At 36.6% G+C, this 22,248-nt stretch overlaps 2 protein-coding genes across 3 annotated transcripts in view; both read right to left on the reverse strand.

The window, feature by feature from the left end:
• Window positions 1-1,965: 1,965 nt before the first annotated feature.
• Window positions 1,966-11,575, reverse strand: e2f6 (E2F transcription factor 6). 2 transcript variants are annotated; one of them, XM_059357231.1, is made up of 10 exons: window positions 11,304-11,575; window positions 9,435-9,752; window positions 8,489-8,526; window positions 8,169-8,255; window positions 6,789-6,841; window positions 5,945-6,131; window positions 4,369-4,521; window positions 4,039-4,153; window positions 3,127-3,262; window positions 1,966-2,240 (listed from the first exon to the last, which is right to left on the reverse strand). In XM_059357231.1, the coding sequence occupies exons 1-10, from the start codon at window positions 11,418-11,420 to the stop codon at window positions 2,203-2,205; spliced, it is 1,242 nt and encodes a 413-aa protein (XP_059213214.1). In that variant the 5' UTR covers window positions 11,421-11,575; the 3' UTR covers window positions 1,966-2,202. The 2 variants fall into 2 exon arrangements, with proteins under 2 accessions (XP_059213214.1, XP_059213216.1); XM_059357233.1 differs by lacking the exon at window positions 8,169-8,255.
• A 1,361-nt stretch (window positions 11,576-12,936) lies between these two features.
• Window positions 12,937-22,248, reverse strand: part of myt1la (myelin transcription factor 1-like, a) — a 119,774-nt gene continuing 110,462 nt past the window's right edge. Inside the window, exons 24-25 of the mRNA XM_059355761.1 lie at window positions 20,530-20,592; window positions 12,937-17,376 (exon numbers count right to left, since the gene is read on the reverse strand). Of these exons, the coding sequence (XP_059211744.1) occupies window positions 17,236-17,376; window positions 20,530-20,592 (204 nt within the window). The 3' untranslated portion in view covers window positions 12,937-17,235. The remainder of the gene's footprint in view (window positions 17,377-20,529; window positions 20,593-22,248) is intronic.

Here is a 22,248-nt window from a genome sequence, read left to right on the forward strand (position 1 = left end):
ACCTTTTTTAAAATCCTCACAAAAGAAATGAACACTATGAAAAGTTCAACAATTACTCATTTTCAAAGTGATCCGACTGCAGAACTTCTGCAACTAATGAAAAACTTATTGTTGACCCAATAGGTATTTGCAGGACAGTCCAACCATAGACTGTATATAAATAACTGACGTAGTCACCGTGACATCACCCGTTGGTTTGTGGCCCGCTGGAAGCATCAAGTTCATCGTTGCACTCCTCGCCATCTTGTTTCCGATACGGGGAGCAGACCATATCCGGACTGTGAGCAACACCTCCACCTGACTGACTCATGTTAGCATTAACTGGAGCATTAACTGGGATGTTAGTTTTGGCAAAAAACAAAAACTAAATGTTGGTTACTGACCTCAGAAAACTGAACAGCGACTCCTTGGAGTGTCTGTTAGTCCAACCAAACGCTGAACAAGACATTTACTGAACAAAACGTTCAATAAACTGTCATCAAGTGAAAATACAGTGAAAGGCTCAAAGTCTTGAGACCAAACTGGTAAACGTCCTTTTTTACATCTATATTACGTTATATATAACTTTATTGACAGGTTGCCGTGGATACGCATTGTTCTGCTTCTCTCCTGATGACGGCTCACCTTGTTAGTGACCTGTCAATCAAAGGTAGCCCCGCCCCAAATCATACGATTCTTAATCTTCTGTTTTCTTCTAAATGGGGCCATTATTAGAACTATTGACATCAAATTAATTTTGCATTGAAATTAATGGACCGAAATGTTTTTGCAGCCACACTTAGCGCCCCCTACTGGAATTTTCAGTAGAATGCTGCTTAAGGCACTTCCTGGTTTGCCTCCCTGCTCAGACCGGGAGGTTGCTGCCTGAATCCAACAAGGACTTTTTATTTTCCTTGTTTGATCCCAGGTGAATGACTGCAACGCATAGAAGACACATTTAAATCAAACTTGTGAATCTTACTTAAGTATTTGTATTGGAAATTTTATTTTGAACATGTAAAAACAAAAAATATGCCGCACAAACAAGCAGCAAAACAAAAAAACCAAAAAAAATTAAAGGTAACAATAATCAAAGGCTGAATAAGTCTGTTTACATGTCTGAAAAGTGCAAAACTTATACATCACTCTCCTCCATCAGATACTGCTGTTGCTGTCAAGAGATGTACATTTATTACTCATGTATTTAACAATTCATTAGTTACATGTAAGTCAACAGCGGTTTTCAAAAGTTGCTTCAAAATATTTTGCCTCATGTTGCCCTGAAAATGTGTCTTTTTATCGATGTTTTTGTTTTTTGAGTGAAGTTTTATTTTGGTGGGGAAAGAAAGTCTCTCCTCTTGAGGTGCAGTGACTCAGTCTGTCCACTGGGAGGTGCTGTTGTTGTTTTAAAGGGGTCAGATGATTTTAACCCTGAATTACAACAGAGCTGAGATAGAAAATGACTGATAAATGAATGTAACCTGTTGAGGGAAATCCTCTGATGACAGAAGAATAATAAAAGACTGCTTTATTGTGTCAGATGTTAGAGAGAAACCCTCCCTAAGATCCTGTTTCCAGCCACTGACAGATTTATTTTGTAATAATCTTGTTTACCAATCACCAAAATTAATTCAGAGGATGTGATTGGTATATTGGAATACTAGATACTGAACTAGACCCTGAATTTAGTTTTTAAAGGCAGCTTTAAGGCTGCAGGTTGGTGAAAATGAGCCGATTTCAGTTTCATATTAATTTGTTTTTTATTGATTACAGCATCTTTGTTTTCTGCATTAAAAGGTTCAAACTAAGATGAAACTCAAAGACAAACATAAACAAAGTAAAACATTATATACAGCCAACACACTGTGAGTCAGAACATGATGTGATGTATAATACAGGACAGAGGCTCCTTCACTCTGTCGTCTCGTACAAAAATAAAGCTCCAAACGTCCCTTCAGCGTTCACATGAACTGCTCCATCAGAACGAGGAAGAGTTAAAAAAGAAAACTTTGCAACAGTGCAAATAAAACTGATCCACGAGTCTTTCATGTGATTTAAGTGTCTTTTGTTCAGGTGGAAGTTTCAGCTGATTTAAACGTGGATCAGTGTAAATCTGTGCAACAGTCCAGTCTGACCGTCCTGCTCCCTGCAGACTTGTGTAGTTTTTCAGGCTTGTGTCTGAGTTGTGAGGACATATGGCGCCTCCTGGTGGCCAGCGGGAGGTTATGCACTCTGCACAGCGCTCTGTGGAGTCGAGGGCTCTAAAACAACAGCATAAAAATAAAATATGTTAAAAAACCCCAATATAAAACACTGAATAGGCTACATTTAGACAAGGCAAATTATTTTCACAGCTCCATTTATACACAAGAACATTCAAGGTGCAGAGTAGGGCTGGGCGATATATCAATATAAAAATATATCAATATATTTTTCATGGTTTTCTTGATAATAGCCAAAATCATGATCAATAAAAACATGTTAAATGTCTAGATATCAGCTCTTAAGTTAAACTCTTATCAGCTAATTTTATTGTTATCATTATATTTGTCCAAACGAATGTACTTTTAGATGTACCAGACATTAAAATGAACAAGAAATTGAAGAAAAACAATGATCTAATCATATTTTCCATGGCTGTATATAAATGCTGCCCTTACTAGGGTTTGTCATATTTAGTTCTTTTGTAATGTTTGTTATTCTTTTCTCATATAAATTTATTTCAGAAAAAAAAATTGGCCTGATTTATTTCAATGTGCACTTTATGGAGTTTTGATTTTTTTTTTAATGTACTCCTGTTGTTATACAGTAGTTATGTAAGTTAAATAAAAGGGTTCAATAAAACTACTTGTGACATGTCAGATATGACTTATCAGGAAATATATCGCATATCAATATTCAGCCTAAATATATGGGGATATGACTTTTGGTCCATATGGCCCAACCCTAGTGCAGAGGTATAAAAATACAACATTAAAAGCAGAATTACAATATAATAAGACCGTAAAGATGCATTTAAAAGGCAGTTGAAATAAACAATTAAAAAGATCCATAGTCTATCTATTGTATCTATGAGGAAGCTGCAGTAAACAGTAATAATAGAGAGTTTAAACTAAAAGATGTTTAGCTGTATTAGCTGTTATTGACCTGTGTGCAGCGTGTCTGTCTTTAAGCGGCTCTCCTCCAGCGTTAGGAAGCACTCGCTCTGCTCTCTGGTCCCCACATCACAGGTCAGCACGGTGATGGGACCCCGGCCCCCGATCAGGTGGACCTGGATGCTGTCCTGCAACACACACACACACACACACACAGATCACAAATGTAGCCACCAACACACTACTGCAAGAGTTTACACACATAAACTGAACACACACACTTTTTCAACTCACTGCAGACACTGTGAACACACACACACACACACACACACACACACACACACACACACACACACCACAGTATATGTGTGTGTGTGTGTGTGTGTGTTTTATATGAGCAGTTCTTAAGGTCACTCCTGTTGAGAAGCATTGCGACACACACACACACACACACACACATACTTGTTCTTCTATCGTTGTGAGGACCCTCATTGGAATAATGAATTCCCGAGCCTCTATAAACCTAATTGTAACTTTAACCCTAAAACAAAGTCTGAACTCTCAAAAAAACCTTTAAAGAATAGAGGACCATGTGCCGAAATGTCCTCACTTCACAAAAATGTCCTCACTCTGTTGGTTACAAACGTGTTGCCGTCCTCACTATGTAGGAAGTACAAAAACACACACACACACACACACACACACACACACACACACACACTCAGCTGTGATGATGTAGCTTTTATTCAGTCTGTAGGAGAAAATCTACATGATATAAGATCTGACATCAGCTATATTTGTAGTCGGATAAATATTCTTATTGTATTTAATTATTACTGTGTGATACTTTGTCTAGAAAAGTACCCTCTGTTTATCTATGATCAAATTTAAGAAATATTTAATAGATGAAGGGCCAAACAGACCAGATTAACTGAGAAAACGTCTCCTTCTCTGTTTCTTTTACCTCTTTGGGAGCAGGAACCTCTAGCTTGGTTTCCTCCGGAGCTTTGACCACCAGCACCGTCTGCTCCTGGAACACTTCCAGCCGGCTGACGTCCTCGTGAGTCACGTAGGCAAACGTGCAGAAAAGTTAAAGAAACTGGCTTCATTCTTTTAAAAACCTGCATCTGCAACGATGGTTTTATTCTCTCCAACACCAGAGAAATGTTCTAAACCTCCAGCTTCCTCCAGGTGCTGGTGTAATGCTTGTTTTGACCACATGGGGGCAGTGCAGAGAGCTGTAAACACAACATGAAGACTCATCTATCCTGCAGACTCACAACTTAAAGGATATTCAGCGTTCTCCGTGTCGTCGGTCATGTCGAAGAGCTGCTGAGCGCAGCTTTTGATGAGCGTGTCCAGAGTTTCCTCCACCAGCTTCAGGTTGTCCAGCTCTCTCTGGAACTTGTGCTGGTTCCACAGGAGGTTTGAGACGGGACAGCTTCCTCTGGACACGTCAGGCAGAGAGGATTAATGCAAAGCTTACAGGCTACATGCTACAGTTCATTCATTCTTAAAAAACAAATGCTAAATTAAACCTGACAGTTAAAGAGAAGATACAAGTTATTATCCATCCATCCATTTTCCTCCTCTTATCCGGGGCCGGGTCGCGGGGGCAGCAGGCTAAGCAGTTATTAAGTTATTAGCGTATCATAAATGTACACAGAGGCTTATTTTAATCAAAATAACATTGAGGTGTTAAGTGCACAGCAATATTTTCTTTTTAAATGATTAAAAAAATAGCATTGCAAAAAAAGTCTCAAAGTAGATGCTGCAGTAGCAGAGATATATCTAACTGTACATTAGAGGATTCATTTTTTAACCTAAAAAGTTTTGTTCTGTCTGATTAAACCCACAGATTTACATTTAAATTTACAACTTCTGATGAACAGAGAAAAGCAAAAAGAAAATCTCAGCTTTTAAGAAGCTGAAATCAAATGGTTCCAAATGTTTTGCATTTTGTTTTATAAATATCTTGAATGTTGAGGATTCATTCTCTGGCATCAACTAATCAATTTATGAATCATGTTGACAACTGTGTTGGTGTTTGGTCATTAATTCCCAACACATTACAAAAATGCAAGATTCAAATTCATGTTAACAACGAATAACACCCAATATATTTATCATCACACATATACACTCATATCTGCTTCAGTATTAATCAGACTTTTATGTAAAATATGCAATTTGTAGTAGATTGTTTGGGACAAATGGGACTATGATAGATTATAAATAAGTTATTAAAACACCAAAATATATATATATCCTTTATTTGACCAGGTAAAAGTCTCGTTGATATTAAAAAATCTCGTCTCTTTTTATGCTGCTTTCTTGGCCAGGTTTCTCTTGGAGAAAAGTTACAACATTTAAACAGTTTCATAAACAATTAAATACTAATGCAGCCATCACAACAACATTTTATACTGCATATTCATATTTATTTTGCACTGGAATTCTACTCCTTAATACATACTCCTTCTTTAGACGCTTTTTTACATTACATTTTATTGTATTTTATTGTATTTTATATTTTATTGCTTGAAGTATACCTAGGTTGTTATTTTTTATTTAATTATTTAATTGTGTTGTTATTGTCTCTGTGTGTAATGCTGCTGCTACACTGTCATTTCCCAGCTTGGGATAAATAAAGTCAGTCTGTCTGTCTGTCTGTCTGTCTATCACTGAAGGAGACTCAGTAGAGACTTATAAGGAGCAGTCACACTAACCAAGGGAAGAGATTTTTGTCCTTTAGAGTCAATTTAAATTCACCGATTGTTATCAATTCAGACAACTTCAATTCCTTTTGCAAATTGTTCCATATAAAAGCAAACATGCACAATAAATAATAACTCAACCTGTTGACTCACATCCACTTGAAGTGGTTGGCCGACTGCCTCTCCAGGACGCTGATGCCTTCCAGGACGTTGGTGATGTCATAGACTCTCCGCCGGCGTGTCTGCAGGCTGGTGGTGACCTGCCGCAGGTCCACCAAACCTTCTGGGTCGGCCATCAGCAGCTCCAGGAAACGCTGAGTCAGCTGCCCCAGAGCCACGTCTGAACACAAACACAGTTAGAGCTGAAGTCTGACACGTCCAAAACTTAATATTTCATTACATGAATTGCAAAACGTACACATTTTGTTGCTTGTGACAACTAAAATAATCTTTAGTAACGCTAACAAAGTCAACATAGCCTTATAGAGGCCTACTTGGTTATTTTTATTTCATGCTACTTTCTACTTCTCCTCCATAGCTACATCTCTAGGTGTAAATAATGTTGTTTATAACCCACTATTTATTTACATGACAGCTTTTATAACATTTTTGGATATGTTTTTCATCCCCTTTCTGTCCAATAAGAACTATATATCTACATGTTGATTCAAAAAATAAATAAATAAAATAGTTTAACAAAAGGGATGAATATTTTCATTATAAATCCATAAAGTTCACAGATTATGTTCTAATCTAACAGATCTACTACTGCAAATATACTTTAGTTAAAAATAATAAGTGTTTGTATGCTTTTTCTCTCTCTGGTTGTTATTTCATATAATTTAGAATATGGATGTGTAAAAAGAAAAAGGGCTATATGTTAAAGCCTTGATAAGGTTTACTGACATCTGTGTTGTTTCAAAAGCTTGTTTTATCCATCTTATATATTATTAAATTGGTGAAATATTGAGTCTTTGAGGCTTAAAGAAGAACTCACCTGATCTGTTCTTCTTGGCCTGCAGCCCTTCTGTCCTCTGAGGCAGACTGACACTAGAAAGAAGAAAAGATACTCAACTTTAAATTTAATTTGTCATTTCTTCTGCATGTGTATCACTGCTAGAAACTAGGGCTGGGCGATATGGACCAAAAGTCATATCCCGATATATTTAAGCTGAATATCGATACATGATATATATTCTGATATTTTAATCGCAAAAAAAGCAAATGTGCAAATGTTTTTATTGAAACATTTTGTTTAAGTGAACATAAATACTGTATGACAACAGGAGTACCTTTTTTAAAAGTCAAATCTCCATAAAGTGCACATTTAAATGAAAAGACATCTATCTACCGTACTTTCCGCACTACAAGGCGCACCGGAGTATAAGCCTCAGCAGCTAAATTGAATGATGTGTACATATATAAGCCGCACTGGACTATAAGCCGCAGGTGTTTTAATGTTTAATTACCACATGTAAGGGTTGGTGCACAGAGGGGATTGTGGGGAAAAAGATGGCTGCTTGAGGAAGCTTCTTTTACAGCCAGATTGACTGTCTTTAACTTAAAAGCTGCATCATATGCATTTCTACGTTTGTTTTCCATAATGACGGTTTGTGCATGAAAACTTCCTTTGCACAAACTATCTCGCTCTCGTAATGTCTCTCGTTCTGTCTCTCGTTCTGTCTCTCGTTCTGTCTCTCGTTCCGTCTCTCGTAATGTCTTTCGTTCTGTCTCTCGTTCTGTCTCTCGTTCTGTCTCTCGTAATGTCTCTCGTTCTGTCTCTCGTTCTGTCCCTCGTTCTGTCTCTCGTAATGCCTCTCGTTCTGTCCCTCGTTCTGTCTCTCGTTCTGTCTCTCGTAATGTCTCTCGTTCTGTCTCTCGTTCTGTCTCTCGTAATGTCCCTCGTTCTGTCTCTCGTTCTGTCTCTCGTTCTGTCTCTCGTAATGTCTCTCGTTCTGTCTCTCGTTCTGTCTCTCGTAATGTCTCTCGTTCTGTCTCTCGTTCTGTCTCTCGTAATGTCTCTCGTTCTGTCTCTCGTAATGTCTCTCGTTCTGTCTCTCGTTCTGTCTCTCGTAATGTCTCTCGTTCTGTCTCTCGTTCTGTCTCTCGTTCTGTCTCTCGTTCTGTCTCTCGTTCTGTCTCTCGTTCTGTCTCTCGTTCTGTCTCTCGTACCACTCTCGGTTTCACTTTTACTTTTGTGCGCTACCTGTTTCACTGTTTTCCGGCGCCCTGCCAGATTGGCTCGGGGTCCTTCGTCTGCCGCTGATTACGGCACGGCGACTCCGACAAACTAAGTAGCTTTCGACACAAATACACACAGACAAGTGAAAAATAGCTTCAAAGTATATGAAGGAGCCCGAGCCGATCTGGTACGTACCCCTGCCTCCAGCTGTTCCTGCTGGAGCCCGCCGCTCCTGGCGGACCGGTCATAGAGCCCATAGAGTTAAAGTTGGTGGACTGTAACCTGTGAAATCCATAGATTTAGGAGGTAACCTAGTGGCCGTTAGCTGGAAAAATCCATAGATTAGCCGCACCGTTATATAAGCCGCAGAATCGAAAAATGGGGGAAAAGGCGCGGCTTATAGTCCGAAAATTACGGTAAATTAAAAAATGAGTGCAGGGTTTTAACACATAAAGAATGAGTGCAGGATTTTAACACATAAAGAACAAAAACAGAATCAGGGTACATATTGTTACCTCATCTTGGCCTCTGGACTCTTCTTCACTTCTGGATCCTGGGAAGGGAAAAGAAAGTTGCCCTGGTTACATTTTATACACTTTAAAGTTTGATTAATTGCAAAAATTAAAGAGATAAAAGTTTGAATACATAAAAAATCGGGTCAGTTGTTACAGGCAGAGTTGGAAAACGTTACTTTTTAAAGTTACTCCTTATGTTACAGTGTTGCTGCAAAAAGGGAGCAGGGAAATACAGCAAGATAGCTTATTTAATAACATAACTATTTATTTAATTACTTGAATTGCAAAACTAACACGTTACGTTACTCGTTACAACTAAAGTAATCTAACATATTACAGGCATGCAAGTCTGACATCAATTAAGGATAAAATGTGTTACAGAAAGATATTTTTTCCTTTTACAGTTTTAAAAACAAAAGTTGGAGTTGCTGAAGTTTTCTTGTTGTTGGATAATTTGATAAATTGAAAGAAAATGACCATGTGTTTGCCTTAAATCAATAAATATTAAATTAAAAGTAAGTTAGGGGATTGACAGGAGAAAATCACAACATCTGAAAAAGACTTGCTTAATGGCAGGGGTCTCAAACTCAAGTTACCTGGGGGCCCCTGGAGGCAGTATCAAAATGACCAGAAAAGGACAGAAAATTACTAAAAAAAAAAGACACAAAATGAGAGAAAAAAAGACACAAAATGAGAGAAAAAAAACCTAAATTACTTAAAAAAGACACAAAATGATAAAAAAAAAAGACACAAAATTACTACAAGAAGACACAGAATGACAGAAAAAAACTAAATTACTTAAAGAAGAAACAAAATGACCAAAAAAAGACACAGAATTACAAAAAAGACGAGTTTGAGACCCCTGGTTTATGGTATAAACAAAAATGAATAAAACCAGATGTTTAATAAACAATAGAAACTCTACCGATAGAATCAGAGTGCTGACCTGCTGAGGTGGATCCACTGCAGCAGGTTCTCGTGCTGGAAGCTCCACATAAACAGGAGCCTGATCAGCACCATCATCCTCCTCCTCTTCCTCCTCACAGCCCCCGGGGGCCCACTGGTCCTCCTCATCAGACGACTCGGCCCCCCAGGGGCTGATCATGCCTCCCAGGGGCCCGTCCAGGTACGGGGGCATGATGGGGATGGCGTCGCTGTTGACGCCACTTTTACTGACGTCCTCCGGCAGGAAGTGGTCCTCACAGATCATGTGCTGCTCCAGAGAGTCCTGCTTGTCTGTCTCCCTCAGCGCCGCCAGCCATACCTGGACACATTCATCACTTACTGGGGACACTTTTACACATCTTTTCTGTTTGTTTGTTTGTTCTTTTATTTCTGATTCCACTTACAGACAAAGACAGGATTATAGCTACAAAATAATTGTCTTTGAGGAAAATAAGCTATAGAATTTTGGAAGTTTCTCATTTTTCCAATGTTTTCATAAATGATAAATTATTCGTGTATTTGTTTATTTAATCTATTTATTTTATTTTCTATATATTTTTTGTAAATATGTATTATGTAAATATGTATGTTTAGGGAAAAAATGTGTTAATTGAGTAGTGGCGAAGGGGTAGGTTTAAATAAGCATATGCTTCATCCTACTCCTTTTCGGACATTATAGCTTTTGTTTTGACTATTGCTAATTTTTGTTTTGATTATTCTCATTGGATGCATTTGTTTTTGAGTTTACTTTGTTGTGTTACTCGCACATGTTCGAAATAAAAAAGCTGAATTGAACTGAACTGAACAATCACACGTTTTTAATATTAAACTTGTTTGGGCATTAAAAACAACACAATATACGATGTATTTTGGCATGTTTTTGTTAAAAATAAGCCCATTCAAACTGAATTAATTATGACGTGGGAAAAGTTTTAAATCTATCTGGGTGTGACATATTAAATACAGATTTTTTTTAAAACTTTATTTCCATTATATTCCTTTTATTTCCCATAAATCCTGTTAATTCCAATGTTAAGTGTCTTTACTATGACTATTCCCAGACATGTGTATAACCAGCCACTGAATGGCAACATTTATGATTTCTGAAAATGGTTAATTTTACCTTATTCTATCCACAATAATGGTGACTTAATTCTGATAAAGTTTATACTTTCAGACAAGATAAATTAGATCTCAGTTGTGTCTATCACTGTCGAAGCTTCCTGATATAACTCAGTAACAAAGTTATTTCCATAACACCTGCTGGTATCTCAAATACCATAGCATTACCTTTAATTATGCAATAACTCACTTACAATACTAACATTATTACTGTATTCTGATTATTCTACAATGTCATTTGGCAGATGCTTTTTTCCAAAACGACATACAAATACTTATTACATTTTAACTGTATATCTCGATCACTCATTTGAAGTGTGTGACTGTTGTATTTTCATGTGTGTATTGTTTGTTTAACTCCTGGAGAGGCAATTTTAATCTCAATAACTTTGGGTAAATTAAAGATATACAGCCTAAATACACCTTTCAGCAAAAACTTAACGTTAAGTGGAGCTGAATGTGGACTATGATCACGTCTCAATTGTTTAACTGCGTGGACATAAACTGAAACCAATAAATGACTACACCGGTTTAAAAATGGTTATTTAACTATTTTGAAGTATTTGTTATGCTAGCTGAAACCATGGTAACAACATAACGGCACGGTGCTTAACGTGACATATGAGTTAGCATTAAGCTAGCCGATAGTTAGAGCGATAAATCAAATATAAATAAGTAAACTCTCTCTTCAGCTAAGCTAACGTTACTTATATGATCGTAAAGGTTTAATAAATGTCTTCTTCCGTACCTTGACCCTGGCGGGGTCTCTGGGGAAGTTGAAGAACCTCTTCGCGGGTCTGTGTAAGACCCCCCGGCTGCTGTTGGCCGAGCGGTTCGGACAGCCGGAGACGACACACTTCACCATGGTAACCGTCACCCGCCGCTCTAACCGAACCACCCCGGGCTGACGGGACCCGCGAGCCCCGTTAAAATAACCGTTAATAGCCGTTAATGCCCGTTAATAACCGCCACACTAACAGTAAAGCAGCCCGGTTTGTTTACGTCGTGCTCCGCTGTTGCTTTTCGGACCGGAAGGGGTGTGTTTTTGAACCGGAAGTACAACGATGGAGGGAAATGTAGCGGAGGGCGCCAAAACGAGTGACACCTACTGGCTGAGTGCCGTCATTACATACAATGATAATTAATAATAAATAAATGTAGTTTTTATCAACATCGACATTTTTATCGACAATCTAAACATCAGGTTTGTTTTGTTTTTCAAAATTAGACACTGAAATATACATTTAAAACTTTTCTGCTGGCATCATAGTGATCAGCTTGACAACACACCATATTTGGCACCAAAACAGTTTTTTCTATTATTATATTCATTGGTGGCATTTAGGGTTAACATTTAGCTAAATAGTCTACTGTGTGTGACTTATAAAGTTAGTCGACTATAGCTATACTACTATACTTGAGTATTTCTATTGCATGCTACTTTGTACTTCTCCTCTATAGCCTACATCTCTAAATGTAAATAATGTTGTTTTCAACTCACTATTTGCCTGACAGCTTTAATTTTTTTCATCCCCATTATGTCCAGTAAGAATTATGCATCTACAGAGTGATTTTTATTTTTTTTAAAGGGTGAATCATTGAATTATTAATGTTTTCATTTTAAATCTATAATAGTTCATAGATTATGTTCTATTACTCTTACAATCTGCAAATATGCCTCAGTTAATGTAAGTCAAACATCTTTCTAATACATTTCTCTCTAGTTGTTCTTTCGCATAATTAAGATTATGGACATGTAATTAAAAAAATTAAAAAAGAAAGAAAGAAAAAGACCTATATGTCATATTATTCCAAGGGACAAACAAATGGTGTATTCTCTTATTCTCTAAGTTGTTGTTGTTGTTTTTTTTTTGATAAGCTGGAACTCATTTTCACTGAGCTGAAAACAGCTGTTTTTTAGACTTTTCAGAGATATTTGGTTCTCACAGGAAAGCCACGCTACAAACATATGAAGATCTTATAGAATATGATGCATTAAACTACCCAACAGGCAATAAAGGAGTTAAAATGAGCAGAATCTTAAACATCTACAGCAGTAAAATGCAACATTAATGATATTTTGGATTAATATTACTGCTGCATGAATTTACATAATTGGAAAACACTGACTTGAATATATTTTTGATAGCTTTTTTAATTAGATTATTACTTAATTTTCACAATAAAGGATCTTAATACTTATCCCACCACTGGTAATTCTTTTACTATTGAATAAATGCAAATGTTGCAGAAATATGGTGGTTGATTTTCATAGAAATGAACTGAAACTAAAACACTTACTTAGAGTAACTGTTTATGCATGTTTTAGCTTTATAGCACTCTGTATGTATCATACTTTTCAGAATAAGAGCAGGTCGTAATCAGTGTTGCAACACAAGATTTATTCAGAGCAAGAGATGCCAACACCAGCATGATAAAAATTGTACAAACTTCACAAGTCAAATTAAAATATCACGTAGCAACTCGTGACCTTAAACATACAGCAAAAATATCAACAAAACCCATGCCATGTGGTAAGAAAAACTGTTGTTGAAAGTTTGCGAGTAACACAGAAAAAGGGGTAAAAGGAGAGAAAATGAATGTTGTATAAAAACCCCTTATCGATGCACCGCTGGAAAGAAACTGTAACATTTTCATAAACTGATGATTTCACAAATATTCATATGGATTTCTTTTGCATTCTAGCATGTCACATGTTAGTGTTGAGATTCTCTATGTAAATAGTTACAGTTTAGCTTTTACATCTGATATTACAATATCTAGTCTATTGACTGTCATTAAGTGGCAGAATTGTGCTTTAACTCCCATTTTCCTTTGTTTTCAGTAAGAATAACTGACTAAATAAAAAATACAAGCTGTCAGTCTATCTAATGCAGTAGTTTACTGGCAGGAAGCTGCAGACACAAAGCTTTGGACGGAGATGTGAAGTCAGGGAATGAGGCTTTGCAGTAAAAGTCCAAAGAAGAAGCGTCTTTAAAGGAAAACTCCCCGTTAGTTAGTTTGTTTCTCTTGATAGCAGAAAAAAAGCTTCAGTCATCTAAAAAAATACCATCACATTTTAGGGATAGAGGGTTAGAGATGGTTCACACTTGATTTCCCCCATAAATATCTTTATATTTGGACATATTTCCACACACTGGAGCTATATATATGAGATAAACTGTGTGATTCAACCCCAACATGATCTCCATCCATCCATTCTCGTCCGCTTATCCGGGGCCGGGTCGCGGGGGCAGCTTCCTAGCAAATATATTTATAGAATTTCATTTTCATTCGCCAAAAATATGGCAGACATACTGCATTTATTTTAGGGGTTATTTTGTTGTTGCTTCTTCAATTTAAAGGTTATTATTCAACTGAGAGCAACAACATTTGATCCTTTTCACTGTTGAAAGGCATTCTGGGGAATGTAGGAAATCTCACACTGAACTAGAAATAGAAGAGGCAGATCAAGGTACGACACTGAACCAGACTGATGACTTTAACGCTTTAGAAATCACAGTTTTTCTTCAGCTCTAAATACTTTGATACCCATGAGTCTGAATGCAGGTTACAGTCTGTCACTTAATAAGAGCTGCAGCTACGTAAATCCAAATATCCCATTTGGAAAATTTAAATTCAGTCGTCAATTTTAGCTTCTTCTGGGAGACTTAATCCAACATTAAATCAATTTTTTCGTGTTGAAAACAGTCTTTGTTGTTGTTTGTTTTCCATTGATCTGTCAACCAATCAGAGGCTGTTTTCCTTCACGAAATCAGTAGTTTTCACACATATTATTAACGTGTGGTAAACGTTATGAAGAGGTTGCAGTTTGGTTGGGTTCAGGCACTAAAATAACCTGATTAGGTTTAGGAAAAAGTCATAGTTTGGGTTAAAATAGGTACATTCTGGGAGATTTTGTAAATTGAACCCATAACTCTAAATCCAACACTAAATACATTTTTTCGTGTTGAAAACAGTCTTTATTGTTTTTATTTTTTCATAAACCTGTCGACCAATCAGAGGCTGTATCCCTGACTGAAGTCAGAGTTTTCACATATTATTGTCACAGTCCTACTGAATGATCATAGTTTTAAATGTTGTGAAATGGTAGCAGTTTGGTTGGGTTCAGGCACCAAAATAACCTGGTTAGGTTTAGGAAAAAGTCATAGTTTGGCTTAAAATAAGTACATTTGAAGCTTCACCTGTGTTTGACTCATCTAAACACCCCAAACTCCCTAAATTCGGACTTTGTCGCTCTTTTTACTCTGTCACTCAACTTTTTACCCAACTCCTGTCATAATTACTAGCTACAGCCACTAGAGGTAGCCACCTACCCATAAATATGTGTCCTTATAAGCTGCTTGTAAAAATAAAACTACCTATGGTGTCATCTGGGACAGAAAAGTCTAAAACTTTCAGTCACCACATTATGTTTTAGGAGGTTAACATTTGAGCATGTATGATATTTGATTAAAAAAAAAATGAGAATGAAAACACTGCAGCTTCTTAAATCCAGATATCCAATTTTGGAAGCTTTAAATCCGGCCTTCAATTTTAGCTTCTTCTGGTAAAATGAACCCATAACTCTCTTTATTGTTCCATTAATCTCTCGACCAATCATAGGCTGTTTTCCTGATTTTAATCAGAGTTTTTGCACATATTATCGTCACAGCTCTACTTAATGATCGCAGTTTTAAATGGTGTGAAACGGTAGCAGTTTGGTTGGGTTCAGGCCCCAAAAGAACCTGGTTAGGTTTAGGAAAAAGTCATAGTTTGGATTAAATTAAGTGAATTTGTAGCTTCACCTGTGTTTTACTCATCTAAACACCCCAAACTCCTCAATTCGGACTTTGTCACTCTTTATACTCGCCACTAGAGGTCTTAACCTTTCAGTCACAACATTATGTTTTAGGTCGTTAAAAAGTACATTTTTATAAATAAGTTGATCAGTGTGTTTCAGCACTCTAGTTTCCAGTTTGTTAGATCTACTGCAGTGGGGGAGATGAACACTGTAAGAGGGCCAGAGGGGGAGTTTTCCTTTAAAAGACAAATCGACTCAGTGAAATTTGTTCCAGGTTGCTTTCAAACAGGAATCACCAGCACAAAGTCTCGTCGAAGTCACAGTTTCCACAAACTCGCTGTACAGTTTTTGCTTCATTTACCACGTGATAATACTTTGACATACTCCAATAAAGTGCATGCATGATCGACGGTGTTCAGAAAACATTTTCCCTCATCAGTACTGTGATTTCAGACTGAATGCCATCGTAAGGCCGATTCAGATCAAATACTCGGTCGGTAAAATTCGGTGCGCAGACGTCGCGTTACAGCTGCTGGCTCTAGTTTTTATTCATCTTTTCAACGACAATCAAAGATAATAAAAAAAGTGCTGCTTGGTCATCATGTCGCCTGGCATCATGTCCCATTGTGGCTCGTACACAATAAGATGCATGACTGGAAAGACGTTTTCTACAGAACGAGTGCAATATACAATGACGGATGGGGACGTTTGACCCTGTAAGTCCAGTGGAGCCGTCAGCCTTTTTAGAAAGAAAAATCATATCTACAAATCCTTCCGCCTGCCAAGTGCCTCTACGTCGACAATAAAAACATCAAAACATGGAAACAAAGGTGTCCCTGTGCAAAGTCGAACATGACAGAACCAAAGTCCTTTCACCCGCGTCAGATTCCTAAAACATGATTGTAGTAAAAGGTTTGTACAAAACGCAATACATTTATAGTTAGTAAAAAGATCTATCAGCTCTTTGCTAGTTTTATTCATAAGAAATTGCATATACCCAAACATTTTTTCATATAGATTGCATCCCATATCTAAACAAACGATTTAATATTATCATACCAATATTGCTGACACGTTGTCCTATTAGCTAGTTCAAGGATGATGATTAAAATAAATTCAGAATGGCAGATTGTCTCCTACGTTTTCTGTAGCCATTGGTCTTTCTGCTTCGTTCTCCGCGCGAAAACAAAGAAAAAAGCGACAGAACAGGACAGTTTGAAACGAAACAACTCCGAAGGGGATGATGGGATTTGCACCAGTAAGTTTCCGTGTCATGATGTTTGAGATCTTCTTGCTCATAGCATTGGTTCTTCTCCTCATTTTTAGCTAAAGATTTACAGTGTCCACTTTCAAACATTACAAAAATGAATGAATCCATTAAACAACCTGCTCGAGAGAAAAGCCTTTTTTCTTTTCTTTTTTTTTTTTCCAAAATGATTGCTCTTCAGGTTCCCCCTCGTTGCTCTGCTCCCTGTTAAACCCGTGACGCCCAGTTTTTTGATGTATCGCGTTTTTTAAAATAAGAAATGATTCAAGCTTACAATAAATAAATACATACATATACACTAGAATGTGCATACATTAGCAGCTATAAACAGTACATCACATTATATTAGGTCATATGAAAATGTACAAAACGTGAATGTTCGTTTAAAACGTTGGTAATTGTTTTTCAAAGCAAGGCAACGACAATCAAAATAATAAGAATAATAAATAAATAAAAAAGATACCCATGGAGTTGAGAGCATAACAGCAGAAGAATTAAAAGAACTATGGTAGATTACAGCAGCAAAAAACAACCCGTTCCCCTCTTTTTGACTTTTTTTTGTTGTTGTTTTTGCTTTGCATTTGTTATTCTGGCCTCAGTCAGTCAGGGCTAGACCTGGATACCCTGGACGGCCTGTTTGATGTTCTCCAGCAGCGCCTTGTTCTCCGGGCTCTGGTACTGGTCCTGGTGAGTGTACATGTCTGTCAGTGTACTCACATAAGTGTCAAAGTTCTGTTCATTCATTGGCTCCTGTGAGGGGGAAGAAAGCCATGAAGACACAATCAGATGGATTAGACTTTGTGGAGTTTTTTTAACCCTTTGATGCACAACATGGGTCTAAAGTGACCCGACTGAGTTTTAAATTTGCTATATCTTTGCAATAAATTTAATATTCCAGGTTTTCCTAAATCAACTTGTTTTTGATCATCATACATCCTAATTTTTTGTTTTAATTTCTTACTTTTTGAATAAAAACTCTGGTAACACTTTACAATAACCAACTAAATAATGTTTATAGATGGTTTATAAACCAATAATTAACATTTACAAAGTGCTATACATATTTAATCTTAAAAAAAATTCTCAAAGGTATACGAATCATTTCAAAAATCATTAACATACTTAATATGGTGTTAAAATGTTAAAATGAGTGCAACTAAAGCTATTAATAAACTATTATTTATAATTTAATTGTTTGTTAATGTTAAAGTAACTATAAACTTACATTAATATCCCATCTATTTGCCATTTATAAATGATTTAGTTAGTTAAACATTAATAAATTATGTATTTATCATTCTAAATGGCCTATATACGGTTTATAAATGATGATTAAACATTAATAAACTATCTGTTTACCATTTATAAATGATGGTTATTGTAAAGTGTTACCAAAACACACTACACTTCTAATGCACAGCATGGGTCAAACATGTCATTATGGGGTATTGTGTGTATAATTTTAAGGAAAAATGAATTTAATCAATTTTGGAATCAGGCTGAAACATAACAAAATGTGGAAAAAGTGAAGAGCTGTGAATACCTTCTAGATGCACTGTATGTGTGACAAAATGATACATACACATGCTAATATAATAAATATATTAAATATACGAGTGCGGAAAGTAACTATTTGAAACAAATTACTATTATTATAGTATTAGGTCATTTCATTTTAAATCAACTTTGGATGAATGAGTCATTTTTGAGCCATGTTGTGCATCAAAGGGTTAAAGACATTCAGTGTTATTTCTGTAAATATATATTTTTTGGGGGAAAAGGTTTGGAAGGCAAGCGGGCAGCAAGGGAGGAAGGGAACACCGTCAGGGAAGCATGGCTCGCTCACACAAACTCACTGAAACACTTTTTATTATTACATCTTAATATCGTGATTCATATCTACACTTCAGCCTGTGAAGGTCTACGCAGTGCAACTCTAAAACCATGCAAAAAATCAGCAGAGGGATGGTTAGCTGGTGGATAGATGGAAGGTTAATGTTTAGCATATGGAGACAAAATCAGGATGTTAAAAACTAATGGGAGGCTGATGGGTGGATGGAAGAGACACAACTGGTAGTTCTACTGAGATTAGTGGGAGTTTCTCTGAAGAGACGGAGCAGCTTTGGATTCAACAAATAGTCCTATAAGTTGAGTTTGAGCTCAGTGGGAAGAGCAAAACAGCATTAGTTTAAAAAAAATTAATTCAAATTGGCTTTTGACTTCTGTTTGTTTGGACGAGCACAGTTAGTTTTAAATGTGGCGTCCCGCAAGGCGCGATACTAGGCCCACTTCTTTTTAGCCCTTTTAGGCTGTGTTTTAGCCCAGTATCCCAACAATTTACATCAACCCTTTTAGAGAGTTGTACAGTAGTCTGTTTTTAATCTTGTGTTCTATAAATACTGTAACTGTGCCCCCTAAAACATTAACATCATGGGCCTTTTTTAATTCTGAATATGAGCTTTCTTTGCTTTGTTTGTTTGGACGAGCACAGTTAGTTTTAAATGTGGCGTCCCGCAAGGCGCGATACTAGGGCCACTTATTTTTAGTCTTTTTAGGCTGTTTTTTAGCCCAGTATCCCAACAAATTACATCAACCCTTTTAGAGAGTTGTACAGTAGTGTGCTTTTAATCTTGTGTTCTATAAATACTGTAACTCCACCCATTAAAACATTAACATCATGGGCCTTTTTTAATTCTGAATATGAGCTTTCTTTGCTTTGTTTGTTTGGACGAGCACAGTTAGTTTTAAATGTGGCGTCCCGCAAGGCACGATACTAGGCCCACTTCTTTTTAGCCTTTTTAGGCTGTTTTTTAGCCCAGTATCCCAACAAATTACATCAATCCTTTTACAGATGATGTTGTGTAAAATATCCGTGCACAGGTTGGCAACAGAAGTGGCATTTTACCCGACAAAAGACAACAAGCCGTGTAGTGTGAACTTGGCTCAACTTGGACTCAACTGCACTCAACCAATCAGATTATTTCTGATTTCAGACCAGCTCTGCCTTAAGGTTTGCAAATCGTAAACCTATTAGAATTTGATTAAAGCTCTAATTTAATATTTCCTTATAAATTGCTAAAGAAATTCTTCTTCTCTCTTGTTTGTATCACTTAAATGATTTAAGATGGTCTAGAGTTTTGCAATTTCCGCATTTCAATAGAGACAGAGCGCAAAGCGTCACACTCAAAATAGTCTTGCCCACTGGAAGGGAAAACAGTCAGCATCACAATATGCAATTAAAGGTATGTACCTCTTTAAAAATATTAAATTTCAGTAAGTCGAAGGATTATTTTATCGTCTCTTTGTCAATTTACCTTTTCCTCTCTGGCAGACAAAGTTTGCAAAATTAGCAACTGTAAAGGGTTTCAGAATCCCAAAGTTTTTCCATTCTTCCAGCTTCATCTCTTATTTCCTGTATATACTTTACTTTTGTCTTCTGAAAGGTTCACTTTCATAGTTTACTTAGTTTTAGGTTCTTTATTGTGTTGGTATTATATCAAACAACACAGCGACTCTTCTGCAGTTTTCTGTCGTCTGTAAAGTCAATAAAGTGATGCATTGTTTCCTCCTCCAGATGTGGGCGGGACTTAATTGCGCTCTGTCTTGATTTTGCTCAAGTCCTGAAACTCTGGAACTCTAAATAATTTGTCGTATAATTTTTCGTATTACAGCTTCTCAAGTAGGATTGGTGCTTTTTGTCATTTTGGAAAATCTAACCACATCAGATTTGAACTTTTACCAGTACTTTAGTTACTAAAACGACTGAGTCACACTCTTGTCTCTCAGTATTAATGGACAGTTGTGATGTGCGGACGCCACAGTGGGCTAAAGGAGCTACAGGGAGGGGGGGATGACAGTGCAGAAGAGAAGGATAATTGGATAAAGGATAAATGGATCTCTTACTCTGGGAGGCATCTGTAAACAGCAGTTATGCTTTACTGGGGCCTCTTTCTGTGGCAGCGGTCTCTACAGGAGAGGGTGTACAGAGAAGTCTATTAGCCTCACAAGGCTTCATAAGCTACACCGAGGAAAAAACACACAGCGTCCGCCTTAACAAGTCATTTCACCCTCTGGCTCTGTTCACACTGCAGCTGGAAGCTTCCTAATTCAGGCAATAAGAGTGTTTTTGAGTGCTCAAATCTTAATGTTTGTGTTTAAATCACAAGTAAATTGACTTTAAACCTCTGAAGTCCAGGAAATTTTGGTTCAAATTTGTTAACTTCCTATGCATTAATTTCTGTCTCTGTTTATCATCTTTCAGTCTGTCCTTACATCACATGCATGGCTCCTTTTTCTTCACACAAACTTGGCTATCAGTCAGATTTTTCATTTTATTTTAATTAAAGTATAAAGCTGCCAGGAGCCCAAAATACAAACAAAAGACACAGGTGTCTATGGAAATGTAGCATTTTTTTTAACCATTTATACACACAAAAACAGCAGAAAAATAGATAGAAAATAAATAATAAAACTACAAAACAGTCTATTTGCATGTAAATTAAAAAAAGTAATAGTTTTCATTGTAGAAAGAAAATTCACATTTTAAAAATGATCTAGAAACATAAATGTCACATTGTGAAAGTTCCTATGATTGAACTTTCAACTGGCTTTCTTTCATATATAAATAAAGTTATTACTGTAAATAAAACATGTGTATTTTCAAAAAATTGATTGACTCCAGAGGGTTAAATACAATAAGTGAAACAAAAACAACAAACAAAGTTAGCTCAACCTGCAAATTTACTCTGCATTTTGGTTATTTTCAATTATTTTTATTATTTTAATATCATTTTATATCCTGCAATCCATACGAACAGTTACACAAAAGTCCTGCAGTGTGATCAGAGCCTCTATTTTTGAAGAAATTTTCCGATATTTCCGACAGAAATCAACAAACTTGAGGACAATCGAGTGATTATCTGCAAACATATTAGAATTATCTTTTTTTAAAAGTTATTAATTAAGATTAAAAGCTAATTTTAAGTCGGACAAAGGTTAAATTCCTTGTTAAAGCGGACATTTTTCTTGCAGTGTGACATGAATGGACGGACAGGAATCTAAGAGTCCAGTTATCAAGTCAACTCGGGTTCATTAAAGAGAGATTATCCAATTAGCCCCAGTCTTCTTTCTACACTGAGACAACATGACGTCAGAACAGCCACGAGCACTCGACTCGAACTGAAAAAAGAGAGACGGGGCCGTTTCTTTATGTGAAACTCTGTGAGGCGTTGTAAAGCACAGAAGAAGAAGAAGAAGAAGAAGCACAGCATGGACTGCTGGGAAAAGAAAGAAGAAGGTGGCGAACAGAAAGAAGCAGATGAGGAAAAAACCTGAGTGTCGCTACAGAAACACCTCCCTGCATTCAAATCATTAGCAGATCAGTTCAAATCTTTACTGTCCAACAAAGACATTTCAGTGTTCAAAATAAAATACATTTATCACATTAAATATGAGCCAAACATCTGACAGAAGCTCTAAACTTCCTCACTTATCTTGACAGAATAAGATTAAAATAAAGCACATTTCATTTCAGGTTTATGATCAAGCATAATATCTAAATTTTGACAAATAACTACATCTATCATTTGTTAATAAAAACTGCGTATTTTTTACTACAAGAGC

This window comes from Centropristis striata, chromosome 18 (genome assembly GCF_030273125.1).
Source record: "Centropristis striata isolate RG_2023a ecotype Rhode Island chromosome 18, C.striata_1.0, whole genome shotgun sequence".
Taxonomy (NCBI): domain Eukaryota; kingdom Metazoa; phylum Chordata; class Actinopteri; order Perciformes; family Serranidae; genus Centropristis; species Centropristis striata.